This window comes from Pleurodeles waltl, chromosome 1_2 (genome assembly GCF_031143425.1).
Source record: "Pleurodeles waltl isolate 20211129_DDA chromosome 1_2, aPleWal1.hap1.20221129, whole genome shotgun sequence".
Lineage (NCBI taxonomy): Eukaryota > Metazoa > Chordata > Amphibia > Caudata > Salamandridae > Pleurodeles > Pleurodeles waltl.
The window spans coordinates 681,368,506-681,389,641 of NC_090437.1; the positions used below are offsets into that span (position 1 = coordinate 681,368,506).

At 46.3% G+C, this 21,136-nt stretch overlaps 1 protein-coding gene across 3 annotated transcripts in view; it reads left to right on the forward strand.

The window, feature by feature from the left end:
* Positions 1-21,136, forward strand: part of ARHGAP10 (Rho GTPase activating protein 10) — an 849,665-nt gene that overhangs the window by 746,488 nt on the left and 82,041 nt on the right. For all 3 annotated transcript variants that reach the window (XM_069242631.1, XM_069242629.1, XM_069242630.1), the window contains exon 21: positions 4,587-4,679. In XM_069242631.1, coding sequence (XP_069098732.1) covers positions 4,587-4,679 — 93 coding nt within the window. The remainder of the gene's footprint in view (positions 1-4,586; positions 4,680-21,136) is intronic.

Sequence of the window (21,136 nt, forward strand, 5' to 3'; positions counted from 1 at the left end):
TGAGTTGGTGGTGTGCGGTGGTGTCGGCTTTGAAGTTGCAGTGGGCTTCTGGGGATTTAGTGTTTCTCCAGATTTTCTTAAGGCGGCGACAGGTGCGTCTTGATTCCCGGAGTTTGGGCGTGAACTAGCTGGCTCTCTTTGCATGGGTGGTGTTGTTCTTTTTTAGGGGGGCTATGGTGTTGGCGCAGTTGGTGATCCACTTGTGGAAGGTGCGTGCTGCAGTGTTTGGGTCCTCGTTGCGTGCAATGGTGGGTGCCGCAATGGAGAGGGTGGCGGTGAGCTGATCGTCGGTTATTCTTGTCCAGTTTCTATGCGATGGCTAGGGTTAGGGTCTTGTGATGGTGGGTGAGTTGAAGGTGAAGTGGATGCATCGGTGATCTGTCCGTGGGAGTTCCCTGGTGTGGCTGAATGTAGCGGCACTTCAGAGGTTTAGGGTTCAGTGAGTTGTTGCGGGTGGGTTGTGCTGGGTCCTGGGTCTTGGTGGTGGTGCAGGTCTGTCGACAGCGGAGGCAGCTGAATAGACCCCTGTGTGTTGCCTGGAGCTGCTTGCAGTTGTTGCGTCCTGGGTTGAGTGAAATGAGTTTATCGGCTGTGTAGAGGCGGTGGGTGGCAGTGCCAGGGGTCCTGGTGCTGGTTGCGTTCGGGTTGCAGACGGGCGCAGACGGGCTTGCCATTAAGTGGGGGGAGGACAGCTGGGAGGCAGGAGCAGAAAACATTGCGAAAAAGGGGGTGGGCCGCAGTGGTGGGGATAGAGTTCGAGAGAGAGGAGGGGGCAGGGCCGCAGGGGCAGCAGCGGCGGGTGACTGAAAGAGGGGGGAGCGTGAGAGAGAGAGAGCGGAGTGAGAGGAGAAAAACAGAGAGGAGAGCGTGAAACACAGAAAGCGAAAGACAAAAGGAAAAAAAGGAGAAAAGAGGCAGAGGGCAGCCTAGTGGAAGAGCAGAAATCTCCCACTAGATACCAGGGATGAGGTGCAGTCAGAAGCCTGCGGGTGGAGGAGGGCCTCGAACTCCTGACAGAGGTCAGAGTTCAGAGGAAGGAAGGGCTCGACTTGCTGGTGGAGCTACGAGGAGGCAGAGCAGTTCACTGACTAGGTCAGTGATGTTGCTCGTCCTTCCACGCAGCGGGCAGCCGTTAAGTAGGGAGGGGAGAGAGGACTGCTGGGAGGGGGGAGTAGAAAACGATGCGAAAAAGGGGGCAGGGCAGCGGTGATAGAGGGTGAGAGAGAGGAGGGGGCAGGGCCGCAGGGGCAGCAGTGCCAAGGGAGAGAGAGAGGGGGGGGAGCGAAAGTGAGAGAGAGAGCGCACAGAGTGAGAGGAGAAAAATGGGGAGGAGAGAGTAAAATGCAGAAAGCGAAAGACAAAAGGAACACAAAAGGGACAGAACACGGAAGGAAAAGCACACAAAGAGTGAAACAGATGCAAAAGAGGCAAAAACGCAGAAGGCCAAAGACAAAAGGAACAGAACACGGAAGGAAAAGCACACAAAGAGTGAAACAGAGGCAAAAGAGGCAAAAACGCAGAAGGCCAAAGACAAAAGGGACAGAACACGGAAGAAAAAAGCACACGAAGAGTGAAACAGAGGCAAAAGAGGGGAAACAAGAAAAGAGGCAGAGGGCAGCCTAGTAGAAGAGCAGAGCTCTCCCACTAGACACCAGGGATGAGGCGCAGGCAGAAGCCTGCGGGTGGAGGAGGGCCTCAAACTCCTGACAGAGTTCAGAGGAACAAAGGGCTCTACTTGCCAGTGGAGCTACGAGGAGGCAGAGCAGTTCACTGACTAGGTCTGTGATATTGCTTGTAATAAAGTGCAGCGGCCGCAATTAAGTAGGGAGGGGGGAGGAGAGGACAGCTGGGAGGCGGGAGCGGAAAACTGCGTGATAAAGGGTGCGGGCCGTGGGGGCAGCAGCTGAGGGGATAGAGCGCGAGAGAGAGAAGGGTGCGGGGCCACAGGGGCAGCAGAGAGAGAGGGGGGGAGTGAGAGAGAGAGAGAGCGGAGCGAGAGGAGAAAAACGGGGAGGAGAGAGTGAAACTCAGACAGCGAAAGACAAAAGGAACACAACAGGGACAGAACACAGAAGGAAAAGCACACAATGAGTTAAACAGAGGCAAAAGAGGAAAAAAGGAGAAGAGAAGCAGAGGGCAGCCTAGTAGAAGAGCAGAGCTCTCCCACTATACACCAGCGATGAGGCGCAGGCAGAAGCCTGCGGGTGGAGGGGTACCTCGAGCTCCTGACAGAGGTCAGAATTCAGAGGAAAGAAGGGCTCTACATGCCGGTGGAGCTACGAGGAGGCAGAGCAGTTCACTGAGTTGATGGTTCAAATTTCCCACTCATAAGGAAGGGGAAGGAAATAGGAGCACCCTGAGGTCAACCTCACATTGAATATTCAAGGGCAGTGAGTTACAAAGTGCAGAGCCACAAGAGTGCATGAAATATACCCTCTCCCCCTAAACCTTTTGTATCTCAAAGCTAGCAGCAACCAATAGGTTTGAACGGCTGACCACTGGTACCTAGTTGGATGGTGAAGGATAACAAGTTGAGGAAATCACTAAGGGTGAAATTACTTAGGAACATTCCAATTTGATGCTTAGTTTAAAATTCGGCTCTATCCGTGACTGGAAGCTATCTAAGTGCGACTAGCGTGATGTAGTACTTTTAAGACCAAGACTACGTCTAGCTTTTGAAAGTATTCTCACTGTTTTTTAGCTCAGTCCTCCATATGTCATTAAAGCATTCAGTGTGGGAAAAGGCCACAGTGATGGTGCTGCAGTAATGAGTCAACAGTAGAGGTAGAATCCCACGCAAGTGACAGAGAAACATTTTTACATTCTTTTAACATTGTTGACTTGTCTGGTAAAGGATGCCTTACAATAAACGTGGACATCAAGGTTTCTGATTGAGCTTCAAGGAGTTGGGAGCAGTAGAATGCGAGTACTTGATGAGGACACGAGCAGATTTCAGTATTTTTACAATAATGCTGAGCCACCTGTCGTTCATCTACTGTTCTTTCTGGGAGAAGCAATCAAAGTGATTAAAAAAAAAAAAAAAATTGAGATCCAGACTGTTCAACTAGCCATTGAAGGAGACCAGTGTGGATTGCCGTTCATCTACTGTTCTTTCTGGGAGAGGCAATCAAAGTGATTTTTTTAAAACAAATTGAGATCTTGACTTTTCAACTAGCCATTGAAGGTGACCAGTGTGGGTTGCCTTGAAACATTTCAAGGTTTTCAAAAGTAAAGGTGATAGTGTTAGCACTTGGGCACCATTAATGAGGAAATAGCTGCAGCGATGGATAGCAGACCCCATTATACCAAATTAGGACGTGACATGGTCAGGAAGAATGTTCTGAACGACGGCTTCAATGGCCGTCAACTGACCAAGAAGATTCGAGTTGGAGTCCTGACCCTGACCCTCTGCAGATTTTTGTATTCCTGATATTCATCAAAGAAGACTCTCCCCCTCCCTGAACAGAGCAAGCCCCACCCACGTAAAATAAGCACAACCAATATCTGTGCTTCACCAGTGCCTCCAGTTGCCGTCAGCCACTTCTAGTAGAGTGACCAACATAGGCCGGCAGACAGGTCACGGGACAGCATGTGGCTTTCGCGTTAGGCAGTATTGATGGTATGATTAGAAATGAGTACCCAGCAGCTCTCAGGCACTGAGCGCAAACCTGGCCTCAACCACAGCTCCACCCTCTCCAACTTTGTGATCCTGTGAGCTAGGCCTTTAATGCTTGGTGCTGTTGTACGCGGAACATTAATGAAGACTGAGTATGAAGTGCTCAGTGTACAACATACTGCAGTGCTCATATAATATCCATTAACAACTTGATAATTACTCAGTAGTTGTCAGTTCATAACTGTACTGCAAGTTATTAACATGCATATCAGAAACACATCATCATTGTTGCAGTACTTAGGAATGTTTATAATTGAATAAAGTCAGGGCACCAAAAAATAATTGCCATCTTCATATATCGGAATATGGTAAATCACATAAAACATTTGGCATTTAAAAGACACACCTTCAGGTCTCATGCGCCTCAATGGGAATGGGACAGCTCAGGGGCTTGTAATATTCTGATTCTGTAATGTTCGGGCTAATTATTCCTTTGTGTATTCGTCCTGCTCTGAGAATAGAGGAATGGCAGACTTTTATTAAGTGTGATAATGGTTTAGGTAGTTTGGGCCTGATTACAACTTTGGAGGAGGTGTTAATCCGTCCCAAAAGTGACGGATATACCACCAGCCGTATTACGAGTCCATTATATCCTATGGAACTCGTAATACGGCTGGTGGTATATCGGTCACATTTGGGACAGATTAACACCTCCTCCAAAGTTGTAATCAGGCCCTGAATCTTTTGAGGAGACAATGGGAAAGAAGTGAGTCTCGATCTGCAAGATTTATGCATATTCACCAACATGACTATCTCACAACCTTACACACTATCCCGACAACGTTCGCCTGCAGGGAAGATGTCGGAACTGTAATATGCAGCATAGGTGATCACTTCTGATGTATATTGGTAAAGTTATTTGGTATTGAAACTCTTTTTCAAAATAAATCTGTACATTTTTATCATTTAGGATTATTGCTTCTTCCGATTTGGACTTGCCTGGCGATGCTTGTATTGCTCCGACCCAGTCTTTCAGCAGCTTAGACATACCTTTGGACATAAGGTGAGATTTTTAAAACCATTACTGTGCTTCATAAGTAATCCAAAATGGCAAGTGCAAATGTGTTCTAGACATCTAATATTCCAGAAATAAACACATAATGAAGTGTCTCCCATTTCTTAAAGCCACGTGATCCAGATTCTGACTCCGATTTTATTATAAGAATTCAAGTTAGGCACCGGCAGTGAAAATACATGTGTCCCAATAGCACGTTATTTAGAGCAACTGTACTAATAAACTCACATTCAGATATTTATGTCTACAGAGCAAAGGTAAAAAAAATACCAGTTTATTACGAACACGTTATACAGCGTATAACATTTACTTTACACAGGGAAATAACCTTCCTAATAGTCGCGAGGTCTTTTTACCACACTGCACACATTTAACCCCTTGCATCCTGGTTTTAGTTACATTTATTTTCAGTTACAAAAAGTACAAATTAAAAAATACCATGACAATAACCTTTTATGTAAGTGTCCTGAATATAATATGCAATTTTCCATTATTGGGGGTGGCACTATGGCCACTCAAGGCTTCTCTTGTGAGTTACAGCTCTTCCCACACTCAGCAATGGTAATAAATAGCATATTACACTATTCACCTGTATATACAATACAACTTATGTCACAGATACCCATGTCTATTAATGGTCTGGGTATTCCGCAGCAGGACATTTTCCACTTCTGAGTTCTGGTACTTACGATGTCATAAGCATAAAAAAGTAGAGATGAAGTAATGGTTAGTGACAAGCATCAAAGGTATCCAATGCATTATCAGCAGAGTAGGGTATCTGCAAGAGACTTCTAGCTGCAGATTCCTTACTTTTGAATTCTCCTCAGGCAGACTGGATCCAGAAGATTTTTCGTGAGCAGTCCCCTTTGCGTTGATCAGGTTCCTGTCTGGCATAATTTGTGCCGGAAATGACACAGAGGTTCCTTTATACCCAGGTGCGTGGGTTTCAGTTCTTTTCTTTCCACGTCAGCCAGCGCCGATCCAAGAGGAGAGCTACGCCTCAGTCAGTTTTTGACTGGACTTTTTCAAATTTTGGGTTACATTTTTTAAGGTCTTGCCTCCTGGTGTGTCAAGGATGTCGTTACACAAGACTGGTTTTAAGTCCTTCAGATCGTGTCACTGGGCGATGTCGGTGAAGGATCCTCACCTCGTCTATCTGTTATGTTTGTAGCACCACCATGATCCAGAGTTGTGCTCAAATTCCCGGACCATGGATCCGAAGATTTTGATGGAGCGGTCCCTAAAGCTGATGGTAGGCCCTGCATGTGACTCCACGCAGGTCGAAGTCCGGGTCGAGGGGAAGGGACCGGTCACGGAGCCCAAAGTCATCGTTGTCCCATTCCAAGTGTGAACACGCAGAAACCCCAGCTATTATCTCAGACTGAATAGTGGATTTCACATATCAGGTCGATGACACAAACCAACGTTGTTTTGAGTGGATGTCAATTGTAATGCGTCGTAATCATCATAAACAACATATGTAGTCAGTTCAACCTCAGTACTCACACCAGTTTATTAAGAAGTTAACAATTTTATTTCCCTATATTAACAAAGATAAGGTCACAAAAATAATTCTCAAACACAAATGGTACATATAGAGAGACAACAAAGGCTGATTCGAACGCCTTATATATCTGAGTTTAATCAACTCAAGTAGACAAATTAACTCAATGGTTATAACACAAAACCATAGTACCAGAATCTGAGCAAGAGAAATTGAATACATCAGTATGATGATAATCAAAGAAGCATCAGAAACGTATCATGTGAGAAACCTCTCCCTCACTGACCACTAATTAGCATTGACATGTTGGGCTTCATGTAAAAGTTTAGTAACACAAATTTAGAAAACATCTAGCTCGGTTAATATAAAAAATGTATGCAGCAGTAATTAATCTGTTGCAGCTGGTACCTGAAAAATAAAAGACACATAACCAATCACAGTCAGTACATTACCAATTGGCTACAGATATCAGCAACAATATCTACTTCATCAGAGGGACACCATCAGGCATCAACAACAGGAATAAGGACAGAATAAGGATGGGGTAATGGTTTAGAACTTGGGCTATAAGATGCACTAAACCATTAAAGCACTAAGGGCCAGATGTAGCAAAACTCCAAATTGTGAGTTGCAATTTGCGAGTCCCAGCGACTCGCAAATTGCAACTCGCAATTTGGAATGCAGAAAGGTGTCTCAGACACCTTCTGCGAGTCGCTATGGGGTCGCAAACACCCACCTCATTAATATTAATGAGGTGGGTCGCAATTTGCGACCCCATAGCGATTCAGGGCACTCACGGGGATGGTGGCCTGCTGGAGACAGCAGACCACCATGTCCGTGACTGCTTTTAAATAAAGCAGTCTTTTTTTTAAAAAAAACGAAACCTTTAGTTTTGGTATTTTTCAGGGCAGGTAGTGGTCCCTTGGACCACTGCCTGCTCAGATATATATATTTTTTTTCCAGACACTTCAAGTGGATGTTAACTGCGCTTTCATTTGCAACCGCAATCGCGGTTGCAAATGAAAATGCATAGCATTGCGAGTCGCAAATAGGAAGGGAACACCCCTTCCTATTTGCGAGTCGGAAATGCATTTTGCGAGTCGTTTCCGACTCGCTAAATGCATTTCTACATAGCAAAGAGGCTTTTGCGACTCGCAAACGGCGTTTTTCACCGTTTGCGAGTCGCAAAACCCTTGCTACATCTGGCCCTAAGCTTCTTCATAAAGCAATAGAAAGAAACACTCCAAGAATGCTCCATCAAAAGACAAGAGCAAGAAGAACACCAAACAGTGGTGACAGAAGGTTAAATTAAACTTGTAAGTGAAAATGATTGGATGAGACATAAGGTGAGAAAGTTATGCCCAATCAGACATTAACAGATATCTAAAAATTATACAGTAGTTTTACACCAAGTTTTCTATTCGCTGCAGCTCCATTGACGAAACCTAAACTAATACATTGTATATTCTTGACTTCCTTCTCTTCCGCCTCATCTGTGGATCCTTTGTTCCCACTCCACCAAGAATATGAACACGCAGGAAAAACGATGAATACTGTTTCTTTCCTTGCACCCTTGAAGAAAAAACACACGTTAGTAACATTTCCCTAACAATGAAGACAGTCCAAACAACGGAATCAGTTGAAACATTTCATTAGTTGCATTACACAATGACCTTGCATCTGCTTCTGCTTTAGTCCTGCAGATGTCACTATTAACTCATTTATTGGTTAAGAAACACACTCTTTTCTTTAAAGACAGAATAATGAAAAATAATTGTATTTATCTTAAGTAAGCATGAGCAGAATACAGGCCATTCATAAGATGGTGGCCATTCAATAAGTCATCCGTTTGTTAATATAACATCATTGTTAAAAATTAATCCACACATTAGTCTGTCAAAATGATTACATAATAACTTTTATCACTAAAATCTCTGCTTCCACACAAGTCCTCGAGCACAAGAAAAAGAGCAAGAACTCAAAGCAGTCTTCAACTTCTCCTCGTCCGTCATCCGACACGATGAGGGAGTGTTGGCATTCTAGGCCTCGTTCTTTGGAACCTACACCTGGTCCGGCTTTGCGCCTTCCCGACTTTCTGGAAGCCAGAGCAACCTCTGCCCAACTTAAGGAGTTTTATTCGGCCATGCGCCTCAGTTTTAGGCAGCCCAACCCCGTCGGCGTGCCTTCAGGCCCCACAAAGTCAGAGGGGCCCCCATCTGGTTCTGCGCCAGCAGCTTCGGCCTCTGCTCTGATTGGCTCCTGAGTATCCAATCCTGGATCCGGACTGATGCCCGTCGTATCATCTCAACCTTCCCCAGCACCAGTTCTGATGCTTCTGGCTCCCATTGGCAGCGCCATCCCCATTGCTATTCCAGACTCCAACACAGAGACAGATGAGCATCACACAATGCTGCGCCAGCAGGAGCCTTGTCTCCAGAGTGGAGCCTCAGCCCTATTCACTTGTGTTAGGCCCTGGGGTAGAGTGGGAGGGATTGCTGGACCCTTTAGAATGCCAGCCTTATGAGGAAGAAATCGACTGTTCCTAGGATCTGGGACAAGCCAGTGGTCTGGGCACATCTCCAGATACTGGTATGCTTTCTCCCCCTACCATGGCTACGGAGGAAGTGGTGTTTCCTACACAGTGGTGTTGAGGAGGGCAGCTGAGGTCCTAGACCACATTCAAAGCCCTGCTCCCATTCAATCATGCACTTATGAACGTTCTTCTGTTTACCTGGTCCAAACTCAGAAAAGGGGCTTCTATAAATAGGACAATTGCACCTGGGGACCCAACCTTTCCTCATGCAACACCCTACCACTGGGAGCTTGGTGGTCCAACCCTCAACTTTCCAAATCACTTTCCCTACGACTTCCCCAGATAGGGAATCCAGGCGGCTGGACTCATTTGGGAACAAGATGTTTTCTTCCACCAGCCTGGCCTTGCAGTCTGTGAACACCACATACCTTTTAAGCCGTTATTCCCACATTCTGTGGGACACAGTTGCGCAAATGCTGTCACAGGTCCCAGAGAAGGACCAGGCTGTACTCTCTGACACAGCAAAGTTCACAATTTGTGGTGGACTTGACACCACCAACTCGCTAAGCAGAGCAGCTCCATGACAGTGGCCCTGAGGAACCATGTCTGGCTGAGGAGGTGTGACTTTTCAGGGAATGTATAAGCTTCACTTACGGACATGCAGTTAGATGGCACCCGTCTCTTCAGAGACAAGGCAGATTCGGTGCTCAAGTCCTTCAAGGACTCTTGGCCGACATCTAGGTCCTTGGACCTCGCAGCTGCCCCCAGGACACCCCAATCTGCCTTTCACTCCTTTCGTGGCTACGAAAGGGGCTTCCAGCCATGCCAAGACCCACCCAGCTACCATGCTACACATGCTTCCCAGCCTTTGCGTGGACGAGGGTGCGGTACCCTCCGACCTCGTGGGTCAGGTGGCCAGTGTTCTGGTGAGTCCACCACCCCTCCAACTGCAGCAGCCTCTAAACCCTCCTGATCTACCCCTTTACCTTCATGGGCACCCAGTTGGTGGCAAGATTCGCCATCACCTGCCCCACTGGCCGTCCATAACGTTCGACAAGTGGGTTTTGCAGGTTGTCCACAGGGGCTACTTCTTCCTCTTCAAGAGTACGCCTCCCTCCATGCCACCATCTCACATCTTGATGACTGAGGATCATCTGTCCCTTCTCTGTGAGGGCATAGCGACTTTCTTGGCTAAGGGAGCCATAGAGTGTTCTGGTGCCCGAAGCAGGCTGTTGTTGTTATTCCCGCTACTTTCTGGTTCCTAAAAAGAACAAATGTCTACGCCCTATTTTAAACCTACAAACCCTTAATCTCTTCCTGAAGAAGGAGAAATTCAGAATGCTCACATTGACTTCGGTCTTGTCTACCCTGGTCCCAGGTGGCTGGATGGTAGTGTTTAACTTGCAGGGTGCTTATTTCTACAGTCCCATCCTGCCCACTCAGAGACTTTACTTGTGGTTTACTCTAGGCCATGAGTACTTTCAGTTCACTGCACTTCCCTTTGGCCTTACCAGCGCCCCTTTGGTGTTCACCAAAGTGATAGTGATGGCGGTGGCTCCAGCTCATCTGCAGAGCTCAGGGGTTCCAGCCTTCACCTACCCTGTTGACTGATTATTGAAGGCGAGCTCACCCCAGGCTGTCGTCTCCCACCTTCAGACTACGGCGAACCTCCTGACTCCCTCTGAGATGCTCCCTTTCATCGGAGCTGTTCTGGACACAGTGCAGTTTCATGCTTATCTTTCTGAGCCGTGAGTCCAGCTATATCCAGTCTTTGATGCCGATGTTTTAGTCTCTATCCTGGATTTTGGTAAGATTGACTCTGAGGCTGTTGGGACTCATGGCCTCCTCCATCCTGCTGGTGACACCTGGCATATGCAAACTCTGCAGTGTACCTGAAGTTTCAGTGGGCATAGCATTAGGGGAACCTCTCTGTCATGGTCCAGATCTTGGAAGGAACTGCAAACGATCACGAGTGGGGGTTAACAAACCACAGCTGGGTCAGAGGCAGATCCCTCACCCTTCTCCAACCAGATCTGACAGTAGTGACAGATGCGTCACTCCTGGGATGGGGCGGCCATCTGAGAGAGGTGGAGATCGGAGGACTTTGCTCTGTGGTGGAATCCAGGCTCTACATCAACCTGCTGGAGGTCCGAGCGATCCAACTGGTATTGAAAGCCTTTCTACCCTCCATCAAGGGAAGGCTAGTGTAGATGTTGACGGACAACACCACCGCTGTGTTCAACAAACAAGGCGGGTGAGGTTGTGGACCCTTTGTTAAAAAGGTCTGCGCCTTTGGTCTTGACTGGAAAAGCAAAGCATGTCCCTGGTGGTTCAACACGTGGTAGTCTAACTGAACACCAGAATAGACAAAGTCAGCTGAAGCTGCCTAGCAAACATGATTGGGGTCTCCACCAGGAAGTGACAAAAGGCCTCTTTTAGCAGTGTGGAGAGCCTTGCTTAGATTGTTCACCTCTGTAGAGTATGTACAATGTCACCAGTTATGCGCGCTGGAGTTTCCAGGGAGGCTCTTGCTTTGAGCTCCTTTTCTTCTTGAGTGAAACTTGGACCACCTGCACGCCTTTCTGTCCATACCACTCCTGCCTAGAGTTCTCAAGAAGATCAGAAATGACCGGGCCCAAGTCAACCTTGTGGCCCCAGACTGGGCAAGGAGAATCTAGTATCCCGAGCTGCTGAGAATGGCCATCGATCCTCCGATCAGGCTCCCCCTTTGGGCAGATCTTCTTCCACAGCAACAGGGGAGGGTCCTTCGCCCGAACTGCTCACTCTTTGCCTTCTTGCGTGGAGATTGAGCTATGAGCTATGGCAGAGGACAGATTTTGACCTTCTTCCTGAAGTCTGTAACGTCACCAGTATACGCCTGCTGTTGGAAGAAATTTTTGGTTCGATACAGACTGCATTTCCCAGCTGTGGGTCACCAGTGAATTTCTGGTGGGTCACGAAAGAGTAATAAAGATACCTTTTAAGCTTGTCACGCTGACAGATTAATGCTTATTCTTTTAACAAGTGGACTGGAGTTCATTTTTCTTCCTCTGACTGAACAGTGAGAGGAGTTTTTAAAATGAACTATGTAACAATCTTTATGGGTTACAGGAGTGTGAAAGGAAAGGCTGTAGGATATCAGTTATTTGCAACAAAACAAAAAATGCCAGTAAATGAACTGTTAGCATATTTCAGTGTATCAGAAGTCAGGAAAGCAAAAATGAACATTTTTTGTAATTCTGAGGTGTAACGGACAAACGGGGTCATTCTGACCCTGGCGGTAAAATCCGCCAGGGCCAACGACCGCGGGAGCACCGCCAACAGGCTGGCGGTGCTCCCATGGGCATTCTGACCGCGGCGGTACAGCCGCGGTCAGAAACGGAAAACCGGCGGTGTACCGCCGGTTTCCCGCTGCCCTGGGGAATCCTCCATGCGCCGCCATGGGGATTCCGAGCCCCATACCGCCATCCTGTTCCTGGCGGTTTTGGCCGCCAGGAAGAGAATGGCGGTATGGGGTGTTGTGGGGCCCCTGGGGGCCCCTGCAGTGCCCATGCCAATGGCATGGGCACTGCAGGGGCCCCCGTAACAGGGCCCCACAAAGATTTTCCGTGTCTGCCATGCAGACACTGAAAATCGCGATGGGTGCAACTGCACCCGTCGCACCCCTTCCACTCCGCCGGCTCCATTCGGAGCTGGCATCCTCCTGGAAGGGTGTTTCCCGCTGGGCTGGCGGGCGGCCTTCTGGCGGTCGCCCGCCAGACCAGCGGGAAACCCAGAATACCCGCGGCGGTCTTTTGACCGCGCAGCGGTATTCTGGCGGGCCCCGCCAGGCCGGCGGCGGTCACAATGACCCCCACAGATTTTAAAAGGATTAAAACAATCAAGACACTTTTACTTACTGATGCGCAAAGGATATTAATTGAAACACGATTTCCACACATTATCATTTGAGTGCTATAAAGTTTTATCAGTAAAAATATACGTCTGTGCAAATTAAAGTGCCCTGTGAATTGAAAAGGTGCTGTCTCTAAATTTTAGTGTGTTGCAGATTCCTTAAAGTATACACTGAGTGGCTCTGCCCAGAGAAATCTATTTATCCTTACCTCATTTTATTGGCTGTTTGCCTACCTTATATTGGGTCCTTTCATTGCAATGAACAACAGAATAATGTACTTCTCAAAAGTCCACTGAATCATCACACAATACATTTCTTATTTTATTGATGCATTGTATACAGAAAAAAGTTGTTTTCTTCGTTTTGTTGTCAGCTTGCAGGATGTTTTTTTAAAAAGTGTTAGGACTTAAAATGCAAACTATTCCTGTTGCATGTAATACTGCTTGGTGTTTTTTTCCATTTACACTTGCAACGTAATTAAAGGGTACCTGTCTTATGAAAAAAGGGTTCAAAGCTGTGCTTTTTGTTGTCTAAAATTTCGCCCACATTCAACCTAAGTCGATTTCACGGGTATTGCACACTGCCAATCATATTTCAAAGTAGACCATAGTATTCTTTCACCAAAGGTTTTATTGTGTACAGTGGGTATCCACAGTGCTCAGCTTACTTAAGTACTATTTACGTTTAATGGGAGATTAGCAAGCCGGATTTTAACTACTCAAGTGGACATCAAACATAATTTGTGTTTACAGGCTCACAGTAGGACGGCTGCCCTCCTGATAATACGTTACTAATCTCTGACCTTCGATGCCCTAGAATTTAACCTTTTCTTTCAGTGGTGTATTTAGTTATCTGTCCTTTCTGAATGCTGTTATTGTTGCTTAGATAACAGTAGTTCTTTTAACTCATAAACATATCAGTATATCTTCCGAGGACATTTTCCAGGGCAGAGCAGAAGCAGTCTTCATTTTTACTTTCAAAACGTTGCTTTTCCTGTAGGTCTGAATACATTTGTCTGTGTGTGTGTGTGTGTGTGAGAGAGTGTGTGTGTAGATTTCTAACTCTCGTGGACATGTTGCCAATGGCATTCATATTTATTCTCCTGGACAGTTTTTTTTAAGTACTCTCATATCTTGAATTTTAATATTGATCATCTAAGACTCTGGGACTTTTTAAATTCATCACGGGCACTGAAAGCGACCTCTCAGTGTTGTATTGGGTTGGTTTATGGTAGAGCACTTAATGGTGTCTAAAAGCTGCTTCCAGTTTCTGAGAATTGATGAAAAGAAAGGTCCAGGAGGAGTCCGGAGAAAATGGAAAGGCGTCTGAGGAATGGTAGTGGGATGTTAGGCTTCGATCGAAGGGACCTTCTGAACGTCTCTTGTTGTCTCTGAAATGCTAGGCAAGCCAGTTTGACAACACGCGCAGTAGGAGCGAAGGGAAAGAATATGGATAAGCCCAACAGAGGTAGACCTGTACGAGAATTCCCCTCTGATGGATATGACTCAGGTGGTGGCAAATATCAGAACGTGAGTGGCCGTGGATTCCAATCAGGAATGGATAGGTGACTGACTTCAAGGATCGCAGGAACCGCTAGAAGAAGTAGTACACATAATCTCACTGCTATGTGCCTTTCAGCGTGAGACCAGTATTAGGAGAAGCTGGAACAGTTTAGTAATCTAAGCGGAGGTGGCTATCACAAGAATTCAACCAATGTGCAAAACCCAGGATGCGAAGAAAGTGAACTGGACCGAGCTAAGAAAGGAAAAGTTAGGTAGGTACCCAGAGGACCCTTGGCATAATAAACACATCAGCTGAGAGGGGAAATGAAGTAAGCCCTAAATGTGAGGTAAGTTGAAAGGGTGAAAACAACAAAAGTGATGGAATGCAATAGTCAGTTCCAAAACAGAGCAACGCCAGGAGCCACAACCATCAAACAATACATTGCCAGGCATTTGCTCCTTGTTGTTTTGGCCTTAACAACTGGGTCTGCCTAATCTCACACAGTAGGGCACTCTAAATCTGAAAGTGAATACATAAACGCAAAACTCAGTTGTGTGGTCTAGTGCTTATGTAACTTTATTTTTCTTAAACCTGTTCTCCGAAGCTTCCGAGACCTGTCAGCCCTGTATATAATCCTGTACCTAAACTGTGTGTGAATTGTGACAATACCTTGCCGAAGTGGTAGTGCCTTGTGGGTAGTCATCCACACAAGTCGGTTTGTGAAGAAGAGGAAAAGGAAGGAAGTGAGCATTTGGTGGAATGACTGTGAATCACTCCCTGGATAAGAATATTAAACCATGGTCGGCTATTTGGTAGTGAGGACAGTTCCCAACAGTTTCTTTAGAGGGAGCTAAAATGCTTTTTTGCTGAACCCCAGAGTTTTTTTACTGAGGGAGGAGTTAGAGTGAGGAGGAAGAGGTGGGGGCTTCTAATTATACTGGTCTATTTTTCTGTAAGTTCTCTGGTTTCTGAGGAGTGATCATCCACAGAATGCTACATGCCAAGCCTTACATTCAACTTTCATAGAAGAAGACCTCACCGTAGATTGTCTACATGCCAGCACTGCTGTACCCCCTCATGCTCCAAAGAGGGGTTGATCTTGCATTAGTGACAACTGGTGGATTTAGTGAGCAAGACTGTACCACTTTCATTGCACAATTTTTTGAGTGGCAGAATTGAGACACATTTTCATAACCTGGGCAATTGCGGCTTGCTGCCCTCTGAGGGGGCGGGTGCAACATGTGGGGGGGAACATTTAATAAAAACATAAATAAAAGCTTACCTCCTCTGTTGCCGCTGCGCCACTCCTCTTTCTCTCGTTGCAGGCACAGGCTCCCAGCCTGCCCTGCTGCCAATCCTGACACTGCTCAAAGCAGCGTTAGGATTAGCTGGGAGTGCCTGTGCAGGCTCTCTCCAGCCCGACAACTGTGTTGCTGGGCTGGAGAGAGCCTACTGCGCATGTTGCAACCAGCGCCAGTTCCTGTTTTCCTGCATCTCATCGTTGCTGGCCTGGAAAGCTTCTCGGTTTTTCACCAACATATTTCTCAGTTTTTTTAAAGCAGATAGGTCACGTGTCTCATCATTAAATTTCAGGATTTAAACCCCGTCATAGATCCCTTTGGGACCCACATAAGATCTGTATGTGTTGTTTTAGCTCAGACCATGATGCCACATCCTGTGGCTCCTGTTGATTGATGCACCCTTAAGCCATTAAAGAGCAGGAGCTCCAACTACTTTTGATCAAGACGCGCTGGTTTATGCTAAGCATTCCCCTTCTTCTTCAGGTAGGTCCCATGGAAGGAAATTATTTTCCAGTATATCATCCCACAAAAAGCATTATAGGAAGGAGAAATCTTCTTCCTAAAGGAGACTGTCCAGCTCCAGGGACCGTTCTGAGTCTCAGAAATATTCACTGATGCCAGTCTCTTCCTCATCGTTAGAGCAGATTCAGACATTCATGAAGCCAAAGTTCCTGATGGCAATGGACATCTCCACACACATGGAGGCCATCCTCATTAAAGAAATGTGGCTATGACATTACCAAAATGGACCGACCTGTTGTCAGTTTTAGGCCATAGTCTCCTTGGCCAGTCAGTTATTGTAGTACGTCTAGCTGCTTGCTTGATTTTCATGGATGTTCTTCGCTTTCTGAGAATATGTGACATCACTGCACTGGCTACGGCGTGGTGATGCTTTTATTCCTGTATACTCTCATGTAATTCAGTTTTGTTAAAGAGTTTCTCCCATTGTTTTAAACTGTGGATCAGGATTCATTGAATTAAAACATTTTGATTTACTGAAGTGATCAAAATGGAAAAAAGAATTGAATGTACATTTGAACTTTGTGCAATAAGCATAGTTTGGTGATTATATTAAATAGCCTGTGGGCGCAAATCTTTCTCGGACTAAGGGAGATGACAGCTATCTCTGTAGATGAAAATGTGGAGTGAATTGGCTGCTCATTCTTGTGTTCCCATGCCTATTTCAATCCTGTGACTATTGTGCTAAGCAGTAGAATCATCTCGAGTCTTTCTGAAGCCATCTTTTTCTAGACTGCTTCTGCTGGGGGTCCTGGATAACTCCTTCCTTTACTGTACGTTTTTGTTTATTCTTTGTATATTTTTTTAGAAGAAAATGCTTATCTAAGGGAGCGGTTTAAACATTGTGCCTGATTCTGAATTTATTTTTCTCAGTCCTTTTTGAGCCTTTTGATTCTTTTTTCCACGTATAGCTTTGGTAAGGGTAGATGATGCCATACACAAAAGTTTTATGTTGCAATTGGTGAAAGCAGCGAGTCTTATCTTTAAATCCTGGTGTAATGTTCGGCATTTGTGATGGTTATATCACAGCAAGAACAGGTGCCACATATGTGCTGTCCAGAAGGGTGCTTTCTGATGGAAATTTCAATCTACATACCCCTCACTTCTAGAATATTTCACCCGGTGCGGACTGAATCTGAAGCTTTTTCAGCAATACTTCAGCGCACCTCTATTTGGTACTGTGCATCTCCGCACTGATTCCATGCTGGCTACGTAAAGCCCTGGAAAAGACAGGGTGGAGCTGTATATAAGCAGCACCCCTCCAAGCCGATGTCAGTTCTTTTCTGTCCACCCCTTCCGACTCTGATTTGGACCTCCTCTCCAAGTGTTCTCAGCCTTCCAGTGACTCCTAAAAGAAAATCCAGAGTGCTTGGGAATGGTGTTCACTCCTAATACTGCAGACTTCAAACCATGCCGCATTTGTAGGAAACCGAGGTGAGTCATGGATCCACATGAGGGGGGTCTCTGGCGTTTGGGCTTGGGTCATGGCTCAGAGTCTTGTGACAAGAGCACTCTCATGCACTCAAAGGTGATCCAGAAGTGAAAACAAACAAAGTAGTTATGGCACTTCCCTAAACCCAGTTCCCCCTCCAACTCCAGGGTTCAAACCCACTTTTGAGGTTGTTCCCAAGAGAAGTCTACAGAGTCGAAGTACTCTGTTAAGTCAAGACTGAAGTCAAAACAAAACATGGGAAAGCAAGGCTGGACACAACCCCATCCTGCCTCTCAGTATCTAAAGAGAAGGTGCTTCACAATCTCAGTCAGTCTCCTTCCAGGTCCCCAGTTGCAGAGCCAGTTCCTCAGTTAGTCTCTCTGCGCCCCAAATTGTACAGCCCTTAGCCGCAGCAGATCAAAGCCTTTAAGAAGGCCACGTTGCATGCATTTGGGCCCCAAGGATCCATAGAGGCCTTCAGACAGGCTACCACCTACCTGTCTGCCTCAATGCTATCCGTCCCCTGTGAACCTGCCACTGGCTCCGTACCACGCCCAGATTTCCACCCCACCTAAATTACCTGGATTTGTTCCTCCTGGGTTGATACTGATACCAATATCTGACCCCAAACCACCTTCAGCACAATAGCCACTAATGTTGCACCATTAAATTGTTAAAGCGCAACTAACCATCATACATCATGATTCTAATCCTAGCCATCTTTTAGAATGGACATGCTTTCAGTGGCTCCAGTATATTTTTTTGGCTCAGATCCTGTCCAAAGCTTGCCACCACCCAGAGATGATGATGGTGGGGATAATTTACTCTCATTTGAATGACAACAATTTGTACATGGATTTACAGGAGGCCAGTGGGCTTGATACGCCCACTGACACAGTGATGAACTCGCCAATTGGACCCCCTACAGAGGAGGGGGCTTGTTTTGCAGTGGTACTTTAACATGCAGCTGTGGTCTCTGACATAAAGTTACCCTCTATTGAGGCTAAGACAAATGTCCTTATGGAAGTCCTACAGCCTGGGCTACCCCATCTGAGCCCTTGCTCCTGTTCAATGAGGCCCCCACCGACACCTTAATGGGCACCTGCTTAAATCTCTGTTCCTGGCCGCAGGTGACTAGGCAGGTGGCCAGACATTCCAGACTGGCACCTGGCAACCCATAGTTCCTCACTAAACATTATACTCCTGAGAGTCTGGTTGTTCAGGCCTCAACCAACAAGATGAACCCCAACTAATTTCCCATGTCTCCCCGATAGGGAGTCTAAAAGGACTGAGGCATTTGAAAAACTAATATGCTCTTCAGCTAGCCTAGCATTGGGATCAGTCAATGCTGTTTGTAAGGTAGATACAAGCAGGCACTCTGGGACACGGTCAAGGAAATCTTGGCAGCAGACCTGGAAGACCTTAGGAACTCATTGACTAAAACCATTCAGGATGGTCAAGATGCAGCCACATGCATGATTTGTGCTGGCTATGATACTATGGATGGTCTTGGAAGTGCAGTTGACCCTAGTGTGATGCTCCACAGGCATGCATTAATACACGGTACAGGATTCTTTTCAGATGCAAAGGCCTCTTTCCTGGATATGCCTTTTGAGGGCTCACACCTCTTCAGCGAAAAAGCTGATTCTGCCTTGGAATGTTTCAAAGAGGGTTGAGCTACTGCACATCTGGGTCATTTTGACTTGTGCCAACCAGTTCAAACACCAGTTTCAGAAAGTTCGAGGCAGTTCTAGGGGGGCTGGCGAATAGGCAATATTAGTCTCCCCAGCCTCAGCAGCAATGACCCCAGAACTTTGGAGGCTGTGGATGTGGCTTGGGCAGGCAATGAGCGGGCTATCAAGGGCACCAATACCCCCCATGGGAACACACACCAAGGCGCTTTAGCTCACTGTTAATGGCACACAACCAGCCTGTGGGAGGTAGGATTCAGCACTTCCACCAGCGGTGGCACTCCATCACATTTGACAGATTGGTCCTTCAAATCAATCAGCATGCCCATACCCTTCCATTTCTTTCCTCCCTGATGCATCGTCTCCCCACATTGTGGCAATTCTCAGAAGAACACTCTCCAGAGGAGCACTCAAGAGCGTTCCAGACATTTGGAAGAGTATTCCCTCATGCCAAACACGGATGAGGGCAATGGTCCATTTTCGATCTTCGTCCTCTGAATACCTCCCTGTTAAATAACAAATTCAAAATGCTCGCAGTGGCCCAATTTCTATCTGTCCTGGACCAGTGTGACTGTGTCCTGCAGAGAATGCGTCTTTTCATAAAGCCATCGTACAGTCCCACCAAAGTTACCTGTGCGATCAAGATTGGCTAGGAGCATGTTCAGTTTGCCTCACCAGTGCCCCTCAGGTGTTCATGTAACCAGGAGAGTGTAGCACTCAGAACGTCTAGGAATGTGCATCTTTCCTTTGCCAGGCTACCTCTTTGGGGAGGATCTTCTGTCACAGGGCAGGATTTCCCCAAACCTGCATACTATACACTATCATGTGTTTGCAGTGAGTGGCAGCAGATGACTGCATTTCATCTGCCATCTGAGGGTCCTGGATGTTTTTCTTGCTACCAGCCCCTGTCCACAAAGTCTGTTTATGCCTGGCATTGGAAAAATGTTGTGACTAGGCGTGGAGTCCTCAAGACAAACATTTTATAGGCCAGACTGTCAGGTCTTTTATTGTTTGTTTCTTCTTTGGTCCAGCAAGGCCTTGCAGTGGACACTAGTAAAGGCTATTGGCCGGGCTATTTTGCTTTTGCTTGAACATCCGTCCTTGTTACCTCATCTAACATTTGCGAGGCAGCAGTACATTATTTTTCCATGCACCATTCCCTCAAGGTTTAAGTGAGCAATGATAGGTATTTTGCCTGGAGTGTGTTGCTTGACTTCCTTGGGTAACCTCCTAAAGGTTATTGCTTTGGAACTCATTCATAAGGTGAGGAATCTGTGACATGTATCCATCAGAAAAATAAGTTGCTTAGCTTTGGTAACAATATTTGTGGTGGATACATAGTCTTCCTGCAGATTCCTCAGTGCCATCTCTCTTCCCCTTTAAATGCATTCGAAAAGTATGTAAACATTTCTGCGGTATTTATCGCAATGGATGATGCGCTCTCCGTTTCCCTCAATGGGGAGTGGGTATAGCACTGGAAATGGAGGCCAGAACACTGATTGGTCTCTAGTATACTTTGATGTCATAGCATTCGATGGGTGAAGTCGCTGCTCAAGCCACATGGCGGTGCTGGAAAGCTATTGCACAGGGAATATTTTCTGGCTCCAGGCTGGAGAATATTTATAAAACAAAGAACCTGCAGGAAGATAAATCTATCGGAAATACTGTTACTGAAGGTATGCATCTATTGTTTTAACCCTCTTTGGCAATAGTTAAAATCAAGATTGCTGTAGTCCAGTCCATCAAGGACACACTGCTCTGAGGAACACCCTGCAGAGACCAGAGTATGGTCCCAAATCTCTGTTTCCTGTTCAGGATGCAAAATGCTTACACAAGATCTCAAAGCTGAGGATATTGGTGTGAATTTTTCAAGGTGCCTTCCAGGTGCTGGTGTATCCGCGATTTGGAGGGCCATGATCTGATCTCTGCTGTGGATTGGTATGCAGTTCTAAATTCGCCATTTAGATGATATATACTGTAGATAGGAATATCCATCAGGGGTGTAGCTTGGTCAGTAAGATTTGGGGGAGTTGGGGGAGCGAGCTTTAGATTTCCCAACAATCACAC